The 24594-nt window shown below is 40.2% G+C and overlaps 1 protein-coding gene across 2 annotated transcripts in view; it reads left to right on the top strand.

Moving 5' to 3' along the window:
* Positions 1-24594, top strand: part of Vcl (vinculin) — a 101783-nt gene that overhangs the window by 33648 nt on the left and 43541 nt on the right. For both annotated transcript variants that reach the window (XM_057786821.1, XM_057786820.1), the window contains exons 2-5: positions 3801-3871; positions 21121-21271; positions 21798-21906; positions 23870-23992. In XM_057786821.1, coding sequence (XP_057642804.1) covers positions 3801-3871; positions 21121-21271; positions 21798-21906; positions 23870-23992 — 454 coding nt within the window. The remainder of the gene's footprint in view (positions 1-3800; positions 3872-21120; positions 21272-21797; positions 21907-23869; positions 23993-24594) is intronic.

Genomic DNA, 24594 nt, shown 5'->3' with positions numbered 1-24594 from the left:
GGATTAGAAAATGCTATCCTGAGTGAGGTAACCCAGACCCAAAAAGATGAATATGATATGTACTCACTCATAAGTGGATACTAGCTATAAACAAAGGATATTGAGCTTATAGTTCATGATCCTAGGGAAGCTAAGTAATAAGGTGAACCCTAAGAAAGACATATATAGATCCACCTGGAAAGTCGAAACAGACAAGATGGCCTGACAAAATTGGGAGCATGGGGATGGGGGAAGAATGGAGGGTGGAAGGGGAAGAGAAGGGGAAAAGGGGGAGAGGTGAGGAGAACTTGAGGGAATGGAATAGTAGAAATGGAGAAAGGACAGATATGAGAGCAAGGAAAGAGATATCTTGATTGAGGGAGCCATTATAGGGTTCTCAGAAACCTAGCTCTAGAGAAATTCCCAGGAATCTACAAGGATGACCCCGGCTAAGACCCTAAGCAATAGAGGAGAGGGTGCCCGAACTGGCCTTGCCCAGTAGTCAGACTGATGATTATCTTAAATATCACCATAGAACCTTCATCCAATAACAGATGGAAACAGAGGCAGAGACCCGCATCGGAGCACTGGACTGAGCTCCTAAGGTCCAGTTGAAGAGTGGGAGGAATGAGAGTAAGAACAAAGAGGTCAAGACCATGATGGGTTCACCCACTGAAACAGTTTACCTGAGCTAATGGGAGCTTAAAAACTCCAGCTGTACTGGGAACTAGTCCATCTGATTGTGGTTGACAGTGGCATGGCTGGGGCAGACTGAGGGCCACTGGCAGTGGCACCAGGATTTATCTCTCTCTACTGCATGTACTGACTTTGTGGGAACCTATTCTCTTTGGATGATACCTTGCTCAGCCTAGATGTAATAGGGAGGGCCTTGGACCTTCCACAAAGCAATGTGCCTTACCCTCTCTGAGGATTGGATAGAGGTGGTATGGGAGGGTGTGTGGAGGGAATGGGAGAAGGGGAAGGAGTAGGAACTTGGATTGGTATGTGTAATGAAAAAAAGATAGTTAGTTTTCCTTTAAAAAAAATAAAAAAAGGAAAAAAAAAAGAAAGAAATTACCAAACAAGAGATGACAGGGAATATGTTTTCTCCAGTCTTGCTGTGACCATGAAGACAGTTCCCATGTTTTATACATGAAAACACAGCAGAACAAACAAGATGGGGATTAGACGGAATAGGTTTATACTTTTGACACAGGATCTCAGTAAGGTATCCAGGGTGGCCCAAAACTTGCAGTCTTCCTCTCTGGTCTTCTGAGTAGCATGGCCACTAGGCCCAGATCTTCAGGATGAGATTAGCTTCAAAGTCTCAGCTCTAGTGTTGTTTCTTCATTATAGACTGTTTTGTCTGCTTTTATTTAGTTTTAAATTTTTTACTTTATGTACGTGAGTGTTCTGCCTATGTGTGTATATCTGTGCGCCAGGTTTATCTGCCTCCAGAGTATCCCACCACTCCTGAGTTAGGCAGTGTTGATCAAACCCAGGGCTTCTGGCATGTGAGACAGGCAATCTCCAACTGAGCCACATCCCTGTGACTGTCTGGCTAACGTGACTAGTACATGAGTTCCATAGTGTCAGGAAACTTACTGTCTGCTTCATCTTCAGTACCTGGAACAGTCAGTATCTGACACTGAATAACCCTCACTTTTCTAATGGAGATTTGAGAGGAACGCTCCCTTTTCCTCCGTCCTCTTGTTTTCTGTTTCTCTGTCCCCCTGCTCCCTGTGTGTACATTAGAGGATTCTCCATGTGTCTTCACTGTGAATATTCTCAGCCCATTATACTTAATATGAGCTGGTGACTTCATGCCTGAACTTTGTCTTTTACTTCATGAAATCATGTCCCATCGCTTTTTGAATGGTTGTTTTCAGCTGGCAAACACAGTGAACAGACACTGGAAATGTTCTGTCATATTTGATCTGAGAAACTCTTAAACCAGCTGCTGATCTGAAAGGCTTTTATCATGCTACAGACAGTCTATTGTCTACAGAAGCGCTGGTCTTACACAGTACTGTGTGATGCTTTTTCTCAGCTATTGACTTGATAGAAAAAAAAACCCTTGTCTTCAGTAATTTATGCATGACTTGTATTTCCTAAGAATAGTTTATTGTAGCTTTTTCTTTAGCTAATTTATTGTATATTTAGGGATTTTTCTTGCTCACTTTTTTCCAGCTTTTTTTTTTTCTAGACAGGGTTTCTCTGTGTATCCCTGGCTGTCTTGGAATCCACTCTGTAGGCCAAGCTGGCCTTGAACTCACAGAGATCTGCCTTCCTCTGCCTCCCAAGTGCTGGGATTAAAGGCGCGTGCCACTACCACCCGGCTTCACTTTTTTCTTTAAACTCAAATCAGAAGTTAAATGACTAAGTAGGATGAGGATACTCCTTAACAAGGGCTTACAAAGTTTCACATTTCTGTGCTGCAATGTGATTTACCTTTGTTACTGAGCATATTGTACTTAAAAAGATATAATTCCTTCTTTTCTGAGCTGGGACTTGAACCCAAAGCCTTGTATGTGCCAGCCCAGTGCTTTAGCACCGAGCTATAGCTGCAGATCTGTTTGTGATTTTAGAGTAGCCTGGAGCTCACTCTGTAGACCAGGCTGTACGCTGTCAACTCTTGCCTTTGCTTCCTGACTGCTGAGATGATAGATACCTAACTATGGTTTTTTAAAGTGAAATATTTTCCTACAGCTCCGAGTCTATATAATCATACTGGCTTTTCTCCAAATTAGGATGACCTTACTTTGCTTAACTGTTTTTGCTAGGTAAGTTATTTTAAAAGGATGTTGGCTGTTAAGAGTAACATCGTAGTGAATACTTTTGTGAATATTGTAATACTCACATTTGGTGATACTGCTTGTAAGGCCTAGTCTCTCAGTTTGCAGTTCTTAGTTGTGACAACTTTTATGTTTCCTAAGATATAGAAGCAAATGCCGAAAGAGAATGTGTAAGTTTATATTGCTGCTCGCAGAATGTGGAGCTGTCTATTACACTGTTAGCATTCAAAAGTATATGTTATTTCTTTTCAAGTTGTTCTTAAACTATGTAAATGCATTTTCATTCAGGTTTACATATATCTCTATACATATATACACATACATACATATGTGTATTGCTATTAAAGTTGCATGTTTTCTTGTTTGATTTCTAGTATCAAAGTCAGAATTTCATCAGATATTTCTTCCAGTCTCTCCTCCCTCCTCCATATATATTTGTGTGCAAAATATTTTGTATATTCATTTTAGTCTGCTCAAGTTGTATACTTCATGTGGCCTTTTAGAGATGTTTTTCAGTGTAGTGTAGCATATATATGCATGTGTAGTTTCAACAGGTTTCTCTATTTTCTCACTATTTTTAGTGATGCCCCAAGTTACTCTAGAGCTGTGCTTGGACTTCATATTGTTTTATAATTATATTGTGAAAACATGTTATCCTTTCTTCCCCCTTGGAGACAAGTTCTCATGCTATATAGATGAGGATGACCCTCAATTCTTGGGCCTTCTGTTTTCATCTCCTACATATTGGGGTTACAGCTGTGTGCCACCATGCGTGGTTTGATTGATCTTAATAATTGAAAATACAAAAATTTTCTTTTGAAACTAGATTATGGAGGGTTTTTGTTGTGGTGTTGTTGTTTTGACTGGTACTGTCTATCCAGGCTGGCCTCAAACTTGAGTGATAGGATTGCAGGCATATGCATATACCATACCTGGACTATGTCTTAAAGTATGTTTGAGACTGCTTAAGTAAAAGTTACTGACAGTCCCAGAACTTAATACTTGACTCATACCTTCCTCTTGTAGGTTGGAAAAGAGACAGTTCAGACCACCGAGGATCAGATTTTGAAGAGAGACATGCCGCCAGCATTTATTAAGTGAGTAAAACATTTGTTACTAAATAGAATACTCTTGTTAGAAAAAGTAAGTTGATTCTGAGAGCTACTTCTGGTGCGTGTGTGTGTTTGTCTTCATAGACATGTGTTTGTGTGTATGCGGAGGTCAAAAATAAAATAAATGCTACAGAAACCTCCCTCCACCCCCTTTTTTGTTTGTTTTGTTTTTCATAGATAACGTTTGGTGGTAACTAGGGTACCAGTCCCTTACTCTGGCAATTGGAAATGAAAAAGAATTAATCTTTTCTCCTGCTCTTCTTGTGTCAACTTTATTTCATAGCCCTATTTGATGAGGAGACTGTGAGCCAATAAATATGAAAGGAATGATAGAATTAGAAAGTCATCATTGTACATATTTCAGTGAAACAGTTGCTCATGTGAGGTTAACTGGAGGGAAGCCCCAAACGTTTGAACCTTTATTGTATCAGGAGGCAATGAGAACTTGAGAAAACTAGTGTGTTATGATTAGCTGAAAAATATTGAACAATTCATTTAAAAAGTATGTCACTTAATTTGCTACACTGAAATTTTATTGAAGCTTAAAGTCCAAACAAGGTGAGTGTCCTTGTCAGCTCTGAGGGCAAGCAAGTACACTAAAATTTAAAACACAGTGGTTATGCTTTTCTTGCTTTTCTCTAGGATGTAAGGAAGCAGAAAGTAGATATCTCAGCCTGAAGGGGAAGGGACAGAGGGAAACAGAAGCAATTAATTATATCCTTGGAATTGTCGAGTAGGACATTCTTTGGGGCTATTTGCTTGATGTTTGGGTGTTTCCAGGCATTACTGACCCAAGCTTCCTCTGAAGTCTGGTTTTGTTGATCTGAATAGTGACTGCTTCTTAGGCAGCACAAAGGAGGAAATAAATGTTAGAAGCTTACTGTCAGCTTCACTTTCTAGAGTGTGAGGATGCCAAGGCCACAGGAGATAGACTCTTGGCCGGGGCAGGCTCATGCTCACCATCTTGTATATATTTAAAGAGCTTTTAGGGCTTTCAGGGAGGGATATGCCGTTTCAGGATTTGGAGTGGGTCTCAAAATCAAATCACTGGCTTGTGTTACAGTCAATTCAGGGAATACTGAAAAGTGAGTTTAATTAGTTAAAAGTGACACACAAGTTGAACATTTCTGGTAGTCCCCACCTCTCCTGAAAAACCCTTAAAAATCAAAACTGTTTCTGATCTCAAGCATTTTAGATCTGAAATAGTCAGTCTGAGTTTAAATTGTAATTGGCATTGAGGGACTTGCAGTGCTCAGGACCTTCCTCTTGTAAAAGTACCATTTAAAGGCTGGGTGTGGTGGCAGACATGTTTAATCTCAGCACTCAGGAGGTTAGAGGCAGGCAGTTATTTGTGAGTTCAGGGCCAGCATGGTCTATATAGTGAGTTCCAGGACAGCCAGGACTACATAGTGAGACTCTGTTTCAGAAAAAAACAAAACTAGGGCAACCCCCACCCCCACAAAGACATTTTAATACAGAACAAGATTTGTATGACACAGCCAGTCTTTCTTGTGTGCAGAACAAGTTACCTCGTCTCTGATTACATTGGAAAATAAGTTCATTCACTAAGTTTACCCAAGATTTGAATCATGGCCACAGTGTTGCAGAAGAGGTACATTGCTACCATAGAAACTGCCTTAACTTAAACATTAGTATTGGAGAGCAGTAGCCATGATCTGATATCAAAATATTAGGCTCAGGCCTTGAGAAAGTGTCCACCGTCATGACAGCTCTGTCAATCCGTGTTTGTACTTTTTATTTTCATCAATCATCATTGGCCAGCTGAACATTAATCAGTATTTAAACATAACTGATTTATTAACTGGACACACTCATTGGCTAATTATTGCTGGCCTTCTATTTGTCTAGCATGCTCTTTGCTATATAGAATAGCAGTTCTTACCAGTATGCAGTGAAAAATCCCCTGTGGAAGATATTATAAGTAGTTTATTAATAGTAATAAACCTCAAAATTTACCAATATCGTACTTAAAAAAAAATTGAGGGCTGCAGAGATGACTTAGCAGGTAAGAGCACTGGCTGTCCTTCTAAAGGACCTGGATGTGGTTCCCAGTATTCACATGGTAGCTCGCACCTATCTTTAACTCCAGTTCTGGGCATTAGAGACCCTTCTGGTTCCCAAAGGCACCAGGCAATATGTGCATAGAGCACACAGGCAGATGTACAGACAGAACACCCATATACATAGAATCAAAACAAATAGGAAACTCCAGGAGGTAGGAGCAGGTGTGGTTGGGAAGAAGAGAATGAATCCAGTCACACCGCCCTCTCATCACTGCTTGCTGTTTTTGTTGCTGTTTTCCTTGTACTCACTGGAGTGCGTGCACTCTTTTGCTGTTTCTTGTGATTTCTTTACTGGAAGAGGAATGAGTGGAACGACAGCTATTATACCTGGGAATTGCACAGAGTTCTAGACATGTTGGGATATGTCATACATATGCGCTTTCTTTTTGTTTTTCTTTTTCAAACATCAGTCTCTTCTAATTCAAGTTTCTTCTGCCTCAGTTTGCTGAGCAACTGATTGGATTACAAGTTTTTATTTCCCCCTATGTATCAAAGAGGAACAAAAAGTGGAGATATTTTGAGACCTTTCCAGTTCAGGAGCTGTGATACAAATGGACTTGATAAGAAGAACCGTCAGTGTAGGGATGGATAGTAGAAGGTGTCACGTACGACTCGAGACTTGGGAGAATAGAGGATGGAGAAAGCAGATCACTCTGGATGTAATACGTGCTGAATTTAAGTCGCGGAGGCCAATGTGAAGAGGGCTGGGACAGTGAGGGTGGCAGGACACTCAGCCCAGTGAGGAGGTCGAGCCCAGGGAGGAAAGTCCTTGAAAGCCTGACGGAATTTAGAGCTGGCAGGAAAGAAGTTTTGCAGATTTTGAGCCACAAAGTGACAGCATGAAAATGGTTTCCAGCAAGATTCATAGCCTAATTCGTAATGGATAATAGGTGTCAGTACTAAGCAAAGGAGAGTAAGTTGTGTGGCAAACTGGCCAGATTTAGTCTTTCTTAGCGTGGACTTGCTTGATTGTTTACAGGTGAGAAATGTTTGTGGTGCAGTTTGAATCTGCCTTGTGTCTCAGGGTTTCTGTTGCTGCAATTTCCTTGCACTGTGACCAAAAAGTAAGTTGGGGAGGAAAGGTTCCAGTTACCTTATTCTTCCACATCACTCGTCTAAGAAGTCGGGACAGGAACTCAAACAGGGCAGGAACCTAGAGGCAGGAGCTGGTGTGGAGGACACAGGGAGTGCTGTTTCTGCTTACGCTCCATGGCTTTCTTAAAGAACCCAGGACCAGCCCAGGGATAGATAGTTCCACCCACGGTGACCTGGGCCCTCCCCCATCAATCACTAGTAACTGCCTGATAGCCAGATTTTATGGAAGCTTTTCTCAATTGAGGCTCCTTCCTTTCAGACACCTCGTTTTCTGTGTCAAGTTGACATAAGACCAGCCAGCACACCTTGGAGAAAAATGCTTTTGTATAATGTATTCAAACATCATTCTTTTCTTTTTCTTTCTTTTTTTATTTTTAGTTTATTGAGACAGCATTTTACTATGTAGCCCTGGCTGTCTTGGAACTGTTTTGTGGAACAGGCTGGCCTCAAGCTTACAGAGAGCCACCTGCTTCTGCCTTCTGAGTGGGAAGTTCATTCCTATCTCTGCAGTAGCACAGAGACGAGAAAGTTAAGGCAGCTTAATGCCCCAGTGTTAGGGCTCCACTGTGGTTGGGTATGAACTCCTGCAAGCAGCAGAGTGCACAGTTCCTTCTGGCAGGCAAACGCTGCTGCGCTGACCCTGGGAAGTGCCACCTCCTGCCTCATTGCTGCTCTGAGCACCCTGGTGGTAAATGTCAAAGCTTGGACTGATTTTCCAGCTTGGACTGGTTTTGAAGCATACTGGGATGTCTAGGCCTGCTGAATAAACGACAAACTGTGTGAGAAGGTGCTCCATGCTCCACCCTTTATCATGTTTCCTTGTTTTCATCCTTAAACCCTATCAGTTAGCATAATTTTGGCACCTACCTGTATTTAACATAGTTTATATTAATGTACAGAGAGTACATTTTAAAGTGATTAAAACATACTTAGATCTAATTTAGGTCTTTTTGACCAAAGTTAAATAGTGTTTTATTTTATATTATTAGCACTTATATTTAGATTTTATTTTCTTTTGATTTTGAGAACCCAAACAAAATTATCTTGTAATTTGATTTTTTAAAAAATTTATTTTATTTTTATTTTATGTGCATTGGTGTTTTGCCACGGGTGTTGGGTCCCCTGGAACTGGCATTGTAGATAGTTGTGAGCTGCCATGTGGGTGCTGGGAATTGAACCCAGGCCCTCTGAAGAGCAGCCAGTGCTTTTAACTGTTGAGCCTTCTCCCAGCCCCATAATTTGTATTTTTAAACCTACTTGTTGGTTAAAGTGCACAGAATCATTGTTTTTTTGTTTTCCTTTGGAAGAAAGGGTTTTATTTCTTATAATTTGTAGTTCATGGTGATCCGATAACATTGGGTTATTCCAGTTTTTTTGTATTTGTCGAGGTTTGTTTTGTGACCGAGTATGTGGTCAATTGTTGAAAATGTTCCATGAGGTGCTGAGAAGAAGGTATTTTCTTTTCTGTTTGGATGGAATATTCTATAGATGAGTCATAACATCTATTAGTTCTCTTATTTCTCTATTCATTTTTTGTCTGATTGACCTGTCCAGTGATGAGAGGGGAGTGTTGAAGTCTCCCACTATTAGTGTGTGAGGTTTAATATATGATTTAAGCTTTAGAGGACAGCTTTTAGGACTTGGTTTCCTCTGCCTTATCGAGTCAGGGTGTTTCTGCTGCTCTTGTGAACTTTGGAGTGATTCTTCAGACAGAAGCAAGCTGCTACCCACCTAGCTCTTCTAGGTGGGCTTCAAGGTGACAGCTCAGGCTCGCACAGCAAGTGTTATATTGCACTAAGTCATCTGTGAAGAGTCGAATTACTAAGCTTTTAAGGATTTAAGGACCATAAATACTATTGACTAAGTGACTCATCTTAAAGATATATTGAGACTGTTGAAAACCTCAGCTTTTTACTGGAAATCAGGGCTGGGGAGATGACTCATTGGGAAAAGTACCTTCTGTGAAAGCATGAGGAACTGAGTTTGGATCCCCAGCAGCTACTTAAAAGGTTGAGTATAGTGGTATGTACCTGTAACCCAACACTGGGGTCGGGGGTGGAGTGGGGACTGGAGAGTGTGCGGCTTACTGGCTGGGGAGTCAGGCTCCCACCATACTCATGCATGCACATAAACATTTGGTATAAATTAAATAAACAAAGCAAAAAGCAAATAGAAACAATAAAAATGTATTCCTTTAATTAATACCTTGACTTTTCCAATATAGAATATAGGTCTAGTCTTAGATTAAGAAATTCATTCTCAAAATTTATTGTTTGTATGTTTGCTTTCCCTGGAATTGTTTAAAATCTTATTGTTCCTCCCATAGTAGAACCAAAGGAACCCTGTGAAACAGCTCCATTTCTTAAATTCATGTATGAACTGGTTGTTATTTAATCCACTTCATGTTGTTTATGAAGCAACTGAGACTCAGAAGCTCAGTGCAGGAGTGGAGAAGGTCCTGCCCCAGGGCTGTCTGACCGTGAGGCTGCGCTCCACCTCTCCCTCCTTGGGAGATTGCTTCTGACGTAGAAGATGTGAAAATGCTGGAAAGGTGAAGTGGGGTTTGGTGATGGTTAGCTTCCTGCCATAGTCTCTCGATTTTATTTTATTGCTTTCTTCAAATAAATCCAATTATTTTAAAAAATTTATGATACCTATTTTTCTCTTCCAGTCTATATTTTCTGTTTGTGGTAAGACTTATTTTGTTTTGCGGGGGATCAAACCCAAGGTCTTATGATGAATTATACCTCTAGCCTTTATGACACTTTAAAACACACAAACAAGAAAAAATTGATAGCTTGTTTTTATTTAATTTTTTTTTCAGTATCCATTGAGACAGTCACACAGTTTTTATCCTTTCTGTTTATGATAGTCTATAGTCTGCTATATGACTGTAAATTTTCTGATAAGGAACTATCCTTGCTTTTTTTTTTTTTATAGCTGGTGATTTTAAATGGCATTAGCCATTTAAACCCCACACAGTACTAGTGTTTAATGTATGATTTAAGCTTTAGAAGTGTTTCTTTTACATATGAGGGTGCCCTCGTATTTGGGGCATAGATGTTCAGTATTGAGACTTCCTCTTGATGGATTTTTCCTGTGACTAATATGAAATGTCCTTCTTTGTCTCTTTTGATTGATTTTAGTTTGAAGTCTATTTTATTAGATATTAGGATAGCTACACCCACTGCTTCTTAGGTCCATTTGATTGGAATATTTTTTTCCTTTACTCTGAGATGATGTCTGTCTTTGAGGATGAGATGTGTTTCTTGTATGCAGAAGAAGGATGGATTCTGTTTTTGTATCCAATCTATTAGCTTTTAGCCTGTGCCTTTTTATAGGTGAGTTGAGTCCATTTATATTAAGGAATAATAATGACCAATGATTGCTATCTCTTGTTAATTTATTTTTATTGTTGATAATGTCAATTTGTGCATATTCCCCTTCTTTGGGATTTTTCTGCTATGAGACCATCAATTATCTGTGAGGGTTTTTTTTTTTTTTTTGGTTTTTCGAGACAGAGTTTCTCTGTGGTTTTGGAGCCTGTCCTGGAACTAGCTCTTGTAGACCAGGCTGGTCTCGAACTCACAGAGATCCGCCTGCCTCTGCCTCCCGAGTGCTGGGATTAAAGGCGTGCGCCACCACCGCCCGGCTTTTTTTTTTTTTTTTTTTTAATGTAGCCAGCTTCCTTGGGTTGGAGTTTTCCTTCTAGTATTTTGTGTAGGGCTAGCTTTGTGACTAGATGTTGGTTAAATATGGTTTTGTCATGGGATATCTTGTTTTGTTCTTTTATTGTGATTGACAGTTTTACTGGGTATAGTAGTCCGGGCTGGCATTCATGATCTCTTAATGTCTGCATAATGCTTGACCATGACCTTCTGGCTTTCATTGTCTCTAGTGAAAAGTCAGGTGTAATTCTGATAGGTCTGCCTTTATATGTTACTTGGCCTTTTTCCTTTGCAGCTCTTAATATTCTTTCTTTATTCTGTATGTTTAGTGTTTTGATTATTATGTGGCAAGGGGACTTTTTTTTTTTTTTCAATCCAGTCTATTTGGTGTTCTATAAGCTTCTTGTATCTCATGGGCATAGATTTCTTTAGGTTGGGAAAGTTTTCTTCTATGATTTTGTTAAATATATTTTCTGTGCTTTTGAGTTGAACTTCTTTTCCTTCTTCTATACCTATTGTTCTTAGGTTTGTTCTTTTCATGGTGTCCCACATTTCCTGGATACTTTGGGTTAAGTTTTTTTTTTTTAAAGGTGCCCAGGTTTATTTTTTTTATTTTTATTTTTATTTTTTTAAAAATATTTATTTATTTATTATGTATATAATATTCTTTCTGAGTGTATGCCTACAGGCTAGAAGAGGCACCAGACCCCATTACAGATGGTTGTGAACCACCATGTGGTTGATGGGAATTGAACTCAGGACCTTTGGTAGAGCAGGCAGTACTCTTAACCTCTGAGCCATCTCTCCAGCCCCCTTTATTTTATTTTTTTTAAGATTTATTTATTATGTATATAACATTCTGCCTCGATGTATGCCCACATGCCAGAGAAGGGCGCCAGATCTCAGTACAGGTGGTTGTGAGCCACCATGTGGTTGCTGGGAATTGAACTCGGGACCTCTGGAAGAACAGCCAGTGCTCTTAACCTCTGAGCCATCTCTCCAGCCCCCTGGGTTAAGCTTTTGTTAGATTTAATGTTTTCTTTAACTGATGAGTCTATTTCCTCTATTGTATCTTCAGCGCTAGAGATTCTCTCTTCCATCTCTTGTATTCTGCTGTTCATGCTTGCATTTGTGGTTCCTGATTGTTTTCTCATGATTTCTGTTTCTATAATTCCTTTGGCTTGTGTTTTCTTTATTGTCTCTCTTTCAGTTTTCAAGTCTTGAATAGTTTCTTTCATATGTTTGATTGCTTTTTCTTGGTTTTCTTTAAGGGATTTGCTGATGTCTTCCAATTTTTTTGTTTGTCTTTTCCTCCATTTCTTTGAGGGAATTTCTCATTTTCTCTTTAAAAGTTTCAAACATTCTCTTGATGCTATTTTTTTTAGGTCATTTTCTTCTATGTCATCTATAATTGGTTGTTCAAGTCTTGCTGTTGTAGGTGTTGTGTTGCTCTTTGTGGTGTTGCATGTGTTCTTACCTTTTCTACTCATCTTTTTCTCTAATTGTTGTGGTTGGGGCTGTCTGTCATTCTGTTCATTAATCTTCTAGGTACCTGTGAATCCAAGGCTCAGATGGTTGTTCCTCTTGGTACAGTCAGTGCCACAGTTCTAATTACCCCTTTGGTCACTTTGTGTTCCTGGAGGTCACTCAGTGCTCCTGGCCTTTGCTCCACTCCCTTGGAGTTTGCTGTCTCAGGCCTGCTGTAGCCTATGTTGAGCTGTTTCTATAAATGTCCCTGGTCTGGATCCGTTCCTGCAGAGGTCCCTGGCTTGGGGTTGGTCCTGTAAAGGACTCTGCCTCTGGTCTATTATCTCAGAGTTCCCAGGCTTGCGTGTGTCCAGACGTTCAGGGGACCTGGCTCAGGCTTACTTCCTCAGAGGTCCCAGACTCACACTCAGTCCCTCAGACGTTTCTGGTTCCTGCCTATTCCCTTTGATGTCTCAGCCAATGCCCGGACCCATAGAAGTCCTGGCTCAGGCCTACTCCCTCTGAGGTCCCAGACTCACACCTGGACCTGCAGAGATCTCTGGTTCCTACCTACTCCCTCTGAGGTCCCAGATTCATGCCCAGACCCACAGAGGTTGTGGTTCATGCCTGTTTCCTCGGAGGTCCTAGACTGATACCCAGACCCACAAGGGTCCAGACACATACTTATAAATGAATAAAAACAAAGCCAACAACCTTACCTTTTAGCCTTATTGTGGTCTAATTGACAAAATTTTCATTTTGGGTGTCCACATGCAGCTTGCATGAATGAGAATGAGAAGGGGCTGGAGAAATGGCTCAGAGGTAAGAGTGCGTACTTCTTTCTCTTCCAGAGCACCCGAGTCAGTTTCGGTGCCATGTCAGACAGTGCATGACCACCCACAGCTCCTGTTCAGGGGATTTGATCCCATATGTACCCACATGTACATATATACATAATTAAAATAAATCTTAAAAAATGAGAAAGCTGCTTTGTATTGTATCATACTGTAAGATTTGGGACAGGGAAAGGAGTACTTTATGGATTTATGGGTGAGGGCTGTAAGATCTTGCAATTAGAGCACAGGGTTGGAATATCGTGTCTTAGCATTATCGTATGATAATGAGCATGTGATAGGGTGAGTTGGCTGTGCACTTGCTACTTAAAGAACATCTCTTTTTGTACTCTGTGTTCCGTGCTCCCTTCTAAAAACTGCTACTGTGACTGTGGCCTTCACTCAGGTTTCTAGATGACTAATGGCTGAGGATCCTTGACCTTTCAAACGACAACTCCAGGATGCAAAGCATATTAGCTATTATTGGAATGCTACACATGAGTGAGTCTATTTCTGTTGTTTTAAAATAAAGTTTGAAGTCAGGTCCTGTGCCACAGGCTTGTAATTCCAGCCCTCTGGGGGCCAAGGATGGGGAGGACTGCAAGTTCAAGAGAGAATCTGCTTGAAAACTCAGAGCTACCGTGAAGAGAAGCGTCTCCATGAATAGTATTGACGGGTAGCATGCACAACTTTCATGTTTAATACCAAGCACGCATTGGGAAAAAGATAAAGCAAAACAAACAGCTTATGCTTAAACATCTCAATTAGTGATAATCAAAATCACCGAGAACTAAGAAACTTGGAACCTTCTTTTACGTTATTTTACATGAGGTGATATTCTTGGAAGGATGGATTTATTCACAAGGAAGTATGCTAAGAATTCCATGCAACTGCCATTGGTCCCTTTGATCTAAATCACAAACGCTGGTCCTTGAGGCTGAAGGCCAAAGCAGAGAAGCTTCAGTTTGTACTCGCTGATTAAATTATCTAAATGAATATTACTAGGATATAGTCAGTATATAAGATTATTTGGGAAACTGATCCTATTCCTAGTTAGAAACCTAGAATTTAGGTTTCTATTTCTAAGCAGAAGATCACTTTAAGAGATCAGGCAGATAGAGTGCTTAAATAAAAATCACATTTTCCACTGACATGATGGGCTCCTCCTGTTTCTGATTGCTGGTAATCATAGTGGGATTTGTTTGACTTTTATGAATGCCATTAAATTTTAATGTACTGACTAGAAATCTTACTGTAACAAGAGAAATGGCGCAGTGTCTCTTCTGCCTGTCATTTTACCACAGGAACCATTAGTGGAGAACCAATTGGATTCCCGGCAAACCTTCTCATTACATTTTCCCATCCTGCAGGTTCTCTCTCCAGAAGTTATTCCTAGCATTTAAAAATTCTTTTTCAAGTTTGAAAATCATATCCAGTAACTGGATCTCTAAATAGATGTAGCTCAGGAATTGCATTCTATGATGATTGTTTTTATTTTCTATAATTTCATCAAGGATCAAGTTTCCTGAAAGTAAAATCAAGTTTGGGACCATTAATGATTTTGTTCTTTTTTTTTTTTTTTTTTTTAAATTTTTTCCTTTCCTTTCCTTTCCTTTCCTTTCCTTTCCTTTCCTTTCCTTTCCTTTCCTTTCCTTTCCTTTCCCTTCTTTTCCCTCCCTCCCTCCCTTCTTTTCTTTCTTTGACAGGGTTTCTCTGTGTAACAGCCCTGACTGTCCTGGAACTTGCTTTGTAGGTCAGGCTGGCCTTGAACTCACTGAAATCAGCCTGCCTCTGCCTCCCTTCCAAAAAAAGCCCAGGACCAGATGGTTTCAATGCAGAATTCTACCAGAACTTCCAAGAAGAGCTAATACCTATACTCCTTAACGTATTTCACAATATAGAAACAGAAGAGTCATTACCAAATTCCTTTTATGAAGCTACAGTTACCCTGATACCAAAACCACACAAAGACCCAACCAAGAAAGAGAATTACAGGCCTGTCTCACTCATGAAAATCGACGCAAAAATTCTCAATAAAATACTGGCAAACCGAATCCAAGAACACATTAGAAAAATTATCCATTATTATCAAGTAGGCTTCATCCCAGAGATGCAGGGCTGGTTCAACATATGCAAATCTATCAATGTAATCCACCATATAAATAAACTGAAAGAAAAAAAAACATATGATCATTTCATTAGATGCTGAAAAAGCATTCGACAAAATTCAACACCCCTTTATGATAAAGGTCTTGGAGAGATTAAGGATACAAGGGTCATACCTAAATATAATAAAAGCTATTTACAGCAAGCCGACAGCTAACATTAAATTAAACGGAGAAAAACTCAAAGCCATCTCACTAAAATCAGGAACACGACAAGGATGTCCACTCTCTCCATACCTCTTCAATATAGTGCTTGAAGTTCTAGCAATAGCAATAAGACAACATAAGGGGATCAAGGGGATTCGTATTGGAAAGGAAGAAGTTAAGCTTTCGTTATTTGCAGATGATATGATAGTATACATAAGCGACCCCAAAAACTCTACCAAAGAACTCCTACAGCTGATAAACACCTTTAGTAATGTGGCAGGATACAAGATCAACTCCAAAAAATCAGTTACCTTTCTATACACTAAGGATAAGGAAGCAGAGAGGGAAATCAGAGAAGCATCACCTTTCACGATAGCCACAAATAGCATAAAATATCTTGGGGTAACTCTGACCAAGGAAGTGAAAGATCTATTTGACAAGAACTTTAAGTTTTTGAAGAAAGAAATTGAAGAGGACACCAGAAAATGGAAGGATCTCCCTTGCTCTTGGGTTGGGAGGATCACCATAGTAAAAATGGCAATTCTACCAAAAGCAATCTATAGATTCAATGCAATCCCTATCAAAATCCCATCAAAATTCTTCACAGATTTGGAGAAGACAATAATCAACTTTATATGGAAAAACAAAAAACCCAGGATAGCCAAAACAATCTTATACAATAAAGGATCGGCTGGAGGCATTACCATCCCTGACTTCAAACTCTATTACAGAGCTACAGTATTGAAAACAGTTTCGTATTGGCATAAAAACAGAGAAGTTGACCAGTGGAATCGAATAGAAGACCCTGACTTTAACCCACAAACCTGTGAACACCTGATTTTCAATAAAGGAGCTAAAAGTATACAATGGAAAAAAGAGAGCATCTTCAACAAATTGTGCTGGCAAAACTGGATGTCAATCTGTAGAAGAATGAAAATAGATCCTTATCTATCACCATGCACAAAACTCAAGTCCAAATGGATTAAAGAGCTTGATATCACTCTGAACACACTGAACCTGATAGAAGAGAAAGTGGGAAGTACCCTACAACACATGGGCACAGGAGATCGCTTCCTATGTATAACCCCAGCAGCACAGACATTAAGGGCCTCATTGAATAAATGGGACCTCCTCAGACTGAGAAGCTTCTGTAAAGCAAAGGACACTGTCACTAAGACAAAAAGGCAACCCACTGACTGGGAGAAGATCTTCACCAACCCCGCAACTGACAGAGGTCTGATCTCTAAAATATATAAAGAACTCAAGAAACTAGACCGTAAAAGGCTAGTCAACCCCATTATAAAATGGGGCACTGAGCTGAACAGAGAATTCGCAACAGAAGAAGTTCAAATGGCCAAAAGACATTTAAGGTCATGCTCAACCTCCTTAGCCATCAGGGAAATGCAAATCAAGACAACTTTAAGATATCATCTTACACCTGTCACAATGGCTAAAATCAAAAACACCAATGATAGCCTTTGCTGGAGAGGTTGTGGAGAAAGGGGTACCCTCATCCATTGCTGGTGGGAATGCAAACTTGTGCAACCACTTTGGAAAGCAGTGTGGCGGTTTCTCAGGAAATTCGGGATCAACCTACTCTTGGACCCAGCAATACCACTCTTGGGAATATACTCAAGAGATGCCCTATCATACAACAAAAGTATATGCTCAACTATGTTCATAGCAGCATTGTTTGTAATAGCCAGAACCTGGAAACAACCTAGATGCCCTTCAATGGAAGAATGGATGAAGAAAGTATGGAATATATACATATTAGAGTACTACTTAGCAGTAAAAAACAATGACTTCTTGGATTTTGCATGCAAATGGATGGAAATAGAAAATACTATCCTGAGTGAGGTAACCCAGACCCAAAAAAGAGGAACATGGGATGTACTCACTAATATTTGGTTTCTAGCCATAAATAAAGGACATTGAGCATATAATTCGTGATCCTAGAGAAACTAAATAAGAAGGTGAACCCAAAGAAAAACATATAGGCATCCTCCTGAATATTAACCTTCATCATGCGATGAAAGGAGACAGAGGCAGAGACCCACATTGGAGCACCAGACAGAAATCTCAAGGTCCAAATCAGGAGCAGAAGGAGAGAGAGCACGAGCAAGGAGCTCAGGACCACGAGGGGTGCATGCACACACTGAGACAATGGGGATGTTCTATCGGGAACTCACCAAGGCCAGCTGGCCTGGGTCTGAAAAAGCATGGGATAAAACCGGACTTGCTGAACATAGCGGACAATGAGGACTACTGAGAACTCAAGAACAATGGCAATGGGTTTTTGATCCTACTGCACGTACTGGCTTGGTGGGAGCCTAGGCAGTTTGGATGCTCACCTTAATAGACCTGGATGGAGGTGGGGGTTCCTAGGACTTCCCACAGGGCAGGGAACCCTGATTGCTCTTAGGGCTGATGAGGGAAGGGGACTTGATTGGGGAAGGGGGAGGGAAATAGGAGGTGGTGGCGGGGAGGAGGCAGAAATCTTTAATAAATAAATAAAAAAAAAGAAAAAAAATAAAATAAAAAGTTTAAAGTTGTTGCCAGGCAGTGGTGGGATGCACCTTTAATTCCAGCACTTAGGAGGCAGAGGCAGGCAGATCTCTGTGGGTTCAAAGCCAGTCTTGTCTACTGAGCTAGTTCCCGGACAGCCAAGGCTATATGGAGAGACCCTGTCTTGAAAAACCAAAAACAAGTAAGCAAACAAACAATTTAAAGTTATAAATTTAATTAAGTTAGAAAGTGTGCATTTTCTGCCACACTATATACTACATACATATGTATTATATATTTATATGCATCTTAAATATATTTTGGTGCAGATTTCACTTTTATATTCCTTGACAGAGCCAGTCCTTATTGCCGGTCTGGTGGGCCAGATTGGATCCAGCAAGGCTGATCTCAAATTCAAGACTTTTCTGCCTCAGCTTCCCTAGTGCTGAGGTTTTGAATGCGTACTCCACTCCTGGCTTTCAGGCTTAACCTTTATGATTTGAAGTTACTTTTTTTCTCAGTTACCTATTACAGATGGTTAAGAAAATGAAACACTGTATTTACCTGTGTGCTCAATTATCTGAGTTCTAATTGGATTTCATCTGGGGCCATTTCCTTCTTACCCCAGGGCTTCCCTAGCTTTGTTCTGGTACATTTGCTGCTACTGAGCAGTTAGCTCTTGCCTGCTGCAGGCATGCTACCTTTGGTTTCCAAGTGCTTGTTCATTGGCTGTAGCTTTTGGATCCACAGTTGTTCTTGGTAGTGCTAGGAATTGCATGCAGGCTTTCATGCATGCTAGGCCAGTGTTTTAAGGACCTCTCTGCCTTGGGTGTTAGTAGTTCTAAGATACCGCTTCTTTGTCTTCTGGTTTACATTGTTTTCAGAGAGAAGTCCATGTTATTCTTCTGAATGTAAAAACGCTATTTTTCTTTGGCTGGTTTCTTTTAGAAAGTGTTATTATTATGGATTTGAAGCAACTTCACTGTGTTTTCCTTAGTGTATTTTTTTCTTCTTCTTTTGAATTTTAAAGTTTTAATTAATTTATTTTTAGTTTTATCTTTTACATTTATTTGTTTATCGCTAACATTGTAAATATCCTCTCATCCATTGTGGTGGAAATGTTCATTTAACTTCTGTAAATGGCACCATGGCAACGTATTAAAATGACAGCATAGCCGGGCGGTGGTGGCGCACGCCTTTAATCCCAGCACTTGGGAGGCAGAGGCAGGCGGATCTCTGTGAGTTCGAGACCAGCCTGGTCTACAAGAGCTAGTTCCAGGAAAGGCTCCAAAACCACAGAGAAACCCTGTCTCGAAAAAACAAAAAACAAAACAACAACAACAAAAAAATAAAATGACAGCATCAGTACCTTTGTCTGAGCATCTGACAATACACCTGTACAGGGTAGAACAATGAGTTTTCAAGGCAGTTCACTGTAGTAGGCTAATGAGTTGAGAATTATTGTGTAGCTGTATAAAAGAATAAAGTGGTTCTTTATCTTTAAAGTTATTTTTAGATGACTGGGTGGTGGTGGTGTTGCTCTTTAATCCCAGAACTTGGGAGGCAGAGGCAGGTGGATCACAGTGAGTTCAAGGCAACCCTGGTCTACAAAGCGAGTTCCAGGACAGCTAGGAATGTTACACAGAGAAACCCTGTCTTGAAAAAAACAACAAAAAAATTCTTCAGATTTATTCATTTAATTTTGGTTTCTTGAGACAGTTTTCCTATGCAGCTCCTGGAACTCACTCTGTAGATCAGACTGTCCTTGAACTCAGAGATCCACCTGCCTTAGCCTCCCAAATTTCGGGATTAAAAGCATTCCCCATCACTGCCCAGCAGATTAATTTATTTGAATTGCTTGTGTGTATATGTGCCATGTGTGTGCCTGGTGCCCATGGAGGTCAGAAGAGGGTGTGGAATCCCTTGGAGGGGAATTATAGGCAGTTGTAAGCTACCTGTGTGGGTGCTGGGAACTAAACCTGGGTTGTTTTCAAGAGTAGCAAGTGCTCTTAACTGCTGAGCCATCGCTTTAGCTCCAGACTTGTTGATATTAAAACAGCTATATCAGATCAGGTATGGTGGTGTGTGCTTGTAATCCCACTACTACATGGAAGATGCAGCCTGGAGGAGCACATGTTCAAAACCAACCAGGGACACACCAAGTTCAAGGTTAGCCTGAAGTACACAGTGATCCCGTCTCAAAGAAAAGAATAGAAAAATTGGTGATGGGAGTGGATGGGTGGGTAGGGGATTGAGGTATGCAGACATGTAGGTCTTTGTTTCTTGCTGGTATGGCCTTATGGTAGCAGTGTTTTTGTCTTAGTAAAGTTTGGGTTTTGAATTATGGTAGTACTTTATATATCTTTCATAGCCCACTTCTTTTATATAGCTGAAATTGTCTTCTTAGTTTAATTCTCCCTATTAACAATGTGATGCTGCCTTATACATGTGGAAATTTTTGTATTTCATTTGATCCACAAAACAATACTATGAGTAGGGTTTTTTTGCATATGATATTTTTAGTTTTTCAAATGAGAATGTGTAATATTGGAAAATTATTTTATTTTTAAATATTTTGTTCCTTATCTCTTTAAGTTACTCAGTGAAAACAGCGGGTCTACTGAAATGGCATAAATCCGCTACCAACATGAGTAAAAAATTGTGTATTGTTTTGTTCTTTTTTCCTATTTCTTTATATGCTGGACATGTCACAAACTTTAAAACCTAGCCCTTGAAGGCAAAGGCATATGGATCTTTGAGTTCAAGGTGAATCTGGTCTACATAGTGAGTCCAGGCTAACTGGGACCACGTAGTGATACCCTGTCACAAAAAAAGAAAAGGAGAGAAAATAATCACTGCATAACACTTTGGTGCTTTATTTCCAGATGTTAACTCTGACAGTACCACAATGTATTTTAGTTCTTTATGTAATGTCTGTTGTGTGGGATGGGGAGGAGTAAGGGAACAAAAAAATTCCAACAAAGGAGTTACAGAGATGTAGATACCTAAAGCTTCCAGAAAAATGTGTTCTCAGTTTTTGTTGCCAAGAAATATCAGAGTATAATTTATTCACAAGCCTAGTGCATTGAGTGAATGAGCACATGTGCTGACATTAGCAGCAAATTTTAAAATTTGAAAGTCCATGTCCTGTTACAAATTGGTCTTGGCTATTTGCCATATAGAAAAAGAGGTAAATTCACATGTATACATTTTTTTGTATTTGCGTGTTTGCTTTTGTTAAGGAGTTAGCTTATTTTCTTCCTCCAGGGTTGAGAATGCTTGCACCAAGCTTGTTCAGGCAGCTCAGATGCTTCAGGCTGACCCGTACTCCGTTCCTGCGCGGGATTACCTCATTGATGGGTCTAGGGGAATCCTCTCTGGCACGTCAGACCTACTTCTCACCTTTGATGAGGCTGAGGTAGGTAATCTGAGTCCCACAGAGACCTCTCTTAGACAAAAGCTTAGTTTTAGATTTATTTTATTTTACGTGTGTGTGTGTATTATGTGTTTATGGGTGCCCATGGAAATCAGAAGAGTGTATCATACCCCTAGGGTTGGAGTTATAGGAAGTTGTAAGCCACCTGACATGGGTGTCAAGAACCGAACTGGGGTCCGGGGTCCTATAGGAGAGCATCATATGCTCTTGCCCACTGAGTAATCTCTCCAGCTCCTAAAGCCTAATTTTAAAGATAATAATGGAGGTGGGACAACGCTCCAGAGGCGGAGGCAGGGGATTTTCTGTGAGTTCAAGGCCAGTCTGGTTTATAAAGCAAGTTTCAGGGTAGCCAGGGGTACACAAAGAAATCCTGTCTTGAAAAACAAAAAAGATATCAATGGAATCCCTGGATGATTTTTTAGAATGCTAAAATATTAAAAAGCTACATATGTCTAATGCCGTTTTCTATGTACTGATCACTAATTTGACTGAGTCTTTATATTTTCAGGTTCGTAAAATCATTAGAGTTTGCAAAGGGATTTTGGAGTATCTTACAGTGGCAGAGGTAGTGGAGACTATGGAAGATTTGGTCACTTACACAAAGAATCTTGGGCCAGGTGAGCCAAAACCATTTTTTTATTCTATTAAAATCTTTATGAATTGATTGTTTTGATTCAAGAGGAAAGGCTGCTCTTCTCTTACAGAAAATAGGAGATACTGTGTTGGGCTTCTCTGTGCACAGAGCCAGAGCTGACAGTGGCTTTCTACTGAGGGTTTGTTGCTGCCCTCAGGTCTCTTACCTGCTTTCTACAAGTTCCAGTCCCGTGAGAAACATGCAGCCAGATTTGCGAGTGCTGATGGGGAAATGTCGGAAGTGCTTTTCTGTTACTGTAATGCCGAAGGCCGTCCTCAGTCCCGGCCACCCCATTCCACAGCATTCCTTTGCTGTCTGCCAGCTGGCCTGTGTTCTTCATGACTTCTTAGCTGGCTAATCAGCTGCCTGCTATTATGGACGTATGCCTTAGCCCAAGGCTGTAAAAGTGTAATCAGACCTCAGAGGAGAGAAGAGCTGTTGTGGTTGAATCTCATTTGAAATGATTATTTAGCCATCTGAACATTGACTATTCAAAATATCCAGATGCCAGCATTTGATCTTATAGCTATAACATGACCTCAAGAGTCCATAAATTATGAATAAGATTAATGGAAAGGCATATTAGGCATTTAGCTTGAGGTTTATTGCTCTGTGAATTATTTTTTAATTGAAATATTGATGCTTATTTAGCTGTATCTTTCTAAAGGTTTGAGGTAGTGGGTTTTTGAGCTTACCACATTTTCTGAGTTGTTTCTGAAGATCACCTGGAAGTGGATTTTTTTTTTAATGGCTGTAGAGGTGTACTGGGGAGTGGCTGGGGAGTGGCTGGGGAGTACCTGGGAGTTTTAGAGATTAACCTAGACTTAGTGCATGCTAGGCAAGTGCTCTACCGCTAGGTTACACCCTAGCTGAGACCTGTATTGTCATTCTCATAACACTGGTAAAAAGGGATGTTTTTCTCATAACTTTATGCAGACCCTAACAAAAATGAAGGTACTCCGCGTGAAGCAGAAGCAACCTACCTTTCTGCCTCTCCTTGGTCTTCATGGTCTGTGTAACTGATTATGAAATCCTAGGGGCAATTTGAAAATCAGAGTTTAAAGCAAAAATCATTTCGCTAGCCAATAGGATGGCTCAGCTGATAAAATCACATGGAGCTGAGCCTGCTGACTGTGTTCCATCCCCAGGGGCCACATGGTAGAAGCAGGGGACTGACCCCTGCAAATTGTCTCCTGAGCACTATACATGTACTGAGCACGTGTGTGTGTCCTCACATACACACACCTAATAAATAAATGAATGTAATTTAAAAATCACAGAGCACTTTTGAATAATAACCAAAGTAGACAAAGTTTTAACAGATTGATTCCAATACACCAGATGCTTAAAAAGCTGCCACAGCTGTACTTTTTAAAATTTCTGTTTTGTTTCTAACTTTAAGAGTTGGTATATGTTTATTTTGGATCAACTTGAATATTTCAGAAATTATTACCGAGGTAAGAATAAAACACAAGTCTTGGCAGGTACAGTGCATGCTTCCAAGACTGATCTCCTGAGCTCGGTTCTCAGAACCCACGTGGTAGAAGGAGAGAAGCAACACCTGCAAGTTAACCTTTGACCTTTATCCATAGGTGCACCGTGGGACACGTATATTCTTCCAATATACAGGATGAATGAACAAAAACCAAAACATACCCTTAATCCAATCAAACTCACTGTTAGAATTCTTTCTGAGGTTCTTGCATAGCGCAGCACAGTAGCCAGATATACAAAATGAAACCTATATGCATACATATAGGATTTTTCTTTAATAAATTACCTTCACTGAAAAGTATAACATTGCATAAAATGCTAGTATTGTTACAATGTCTGTCTTTAAAGAGGTAGATAGTAAGTTTGGTGTTTTGAAGTAAGTCACGATAGATTTGGGCTGAAATCTGGTTCATTTCACCACTCATCCTGCATAATTTCTTCTTGTGTTCCAGGGATGACTAAGATGGCGAAAATGATTGACGAGAGACAGCAGGAACTGACTCACCAGGAACACCGAGTGATGCTGGTGAATTCGATGAACACCGTCAAGGAGCTGCTTCCTGTTCTCATCTCAGGTACTGCTGGTGACTGAGGGAGCTGGGCTCTCTACTGAGACGGCCATTGCCCGTTGCTGCGTTGGTGCACACCCTTACCCAGGGCAAAGATGAGATCGGAATGAATGTTGACGTAACATGTGGGCAGCAGGCAAAGGCTAGGAACCCTAGAGTCATTATTTTGAATGTTCTTTTGCTTTCTTCTTTCTTAACTGCCGCAAGGAAATCACAGTTACATAGGTCAGTGTGTGCCAGTTCCTCATTGTTTATGCTTGTGTCGTAGGCAGGTTGTGGGCTCCCTCACTAATTCTCAGAAGACAGCTGTATTTACATTTCGTCATCACCCTCCAGTACCTCAGTCCCAGGTGCTCTGTGGGCATCTGTACACACTTGGCGTACAATCACATATAGATACATATAAATAAAAAATTCTCTTTTAATTAATTATTTTTTTTAAATTAAACTTTCTCTGTGGATTTTTTTTTTCTTCAGGGTTTCTCTTTTATGTAGCCCTAGATATCTTGGAACTCACTATGTAGACCAGGCTAGCCTTGAATTCACAGACATCTGCTTGTCTATGCCTCCTGAATGCTGATATTCAGGATGTGTGCCTCTATGCCCTG

This window comes from Chionomys nivalis, chromosome 12, assembly GCF_950005125.1.
Source record: "Chionomys nivalis chromosome 12, mChiNiv1.1, whole genome shotgun sequence".
NCBI classification, from domain to species: domain Eukaryota; kingdom Metazoa; phylum Chordata; class Mammalia; order Rodentia; family Cricetidae; genus Chionomys; species Chionomys nivalis.
The sequence above is the reverse complement of the archived record's forward strand: the minus strand, read 5'-3'. Positions and strand labels throughout refer to the sequence as shown.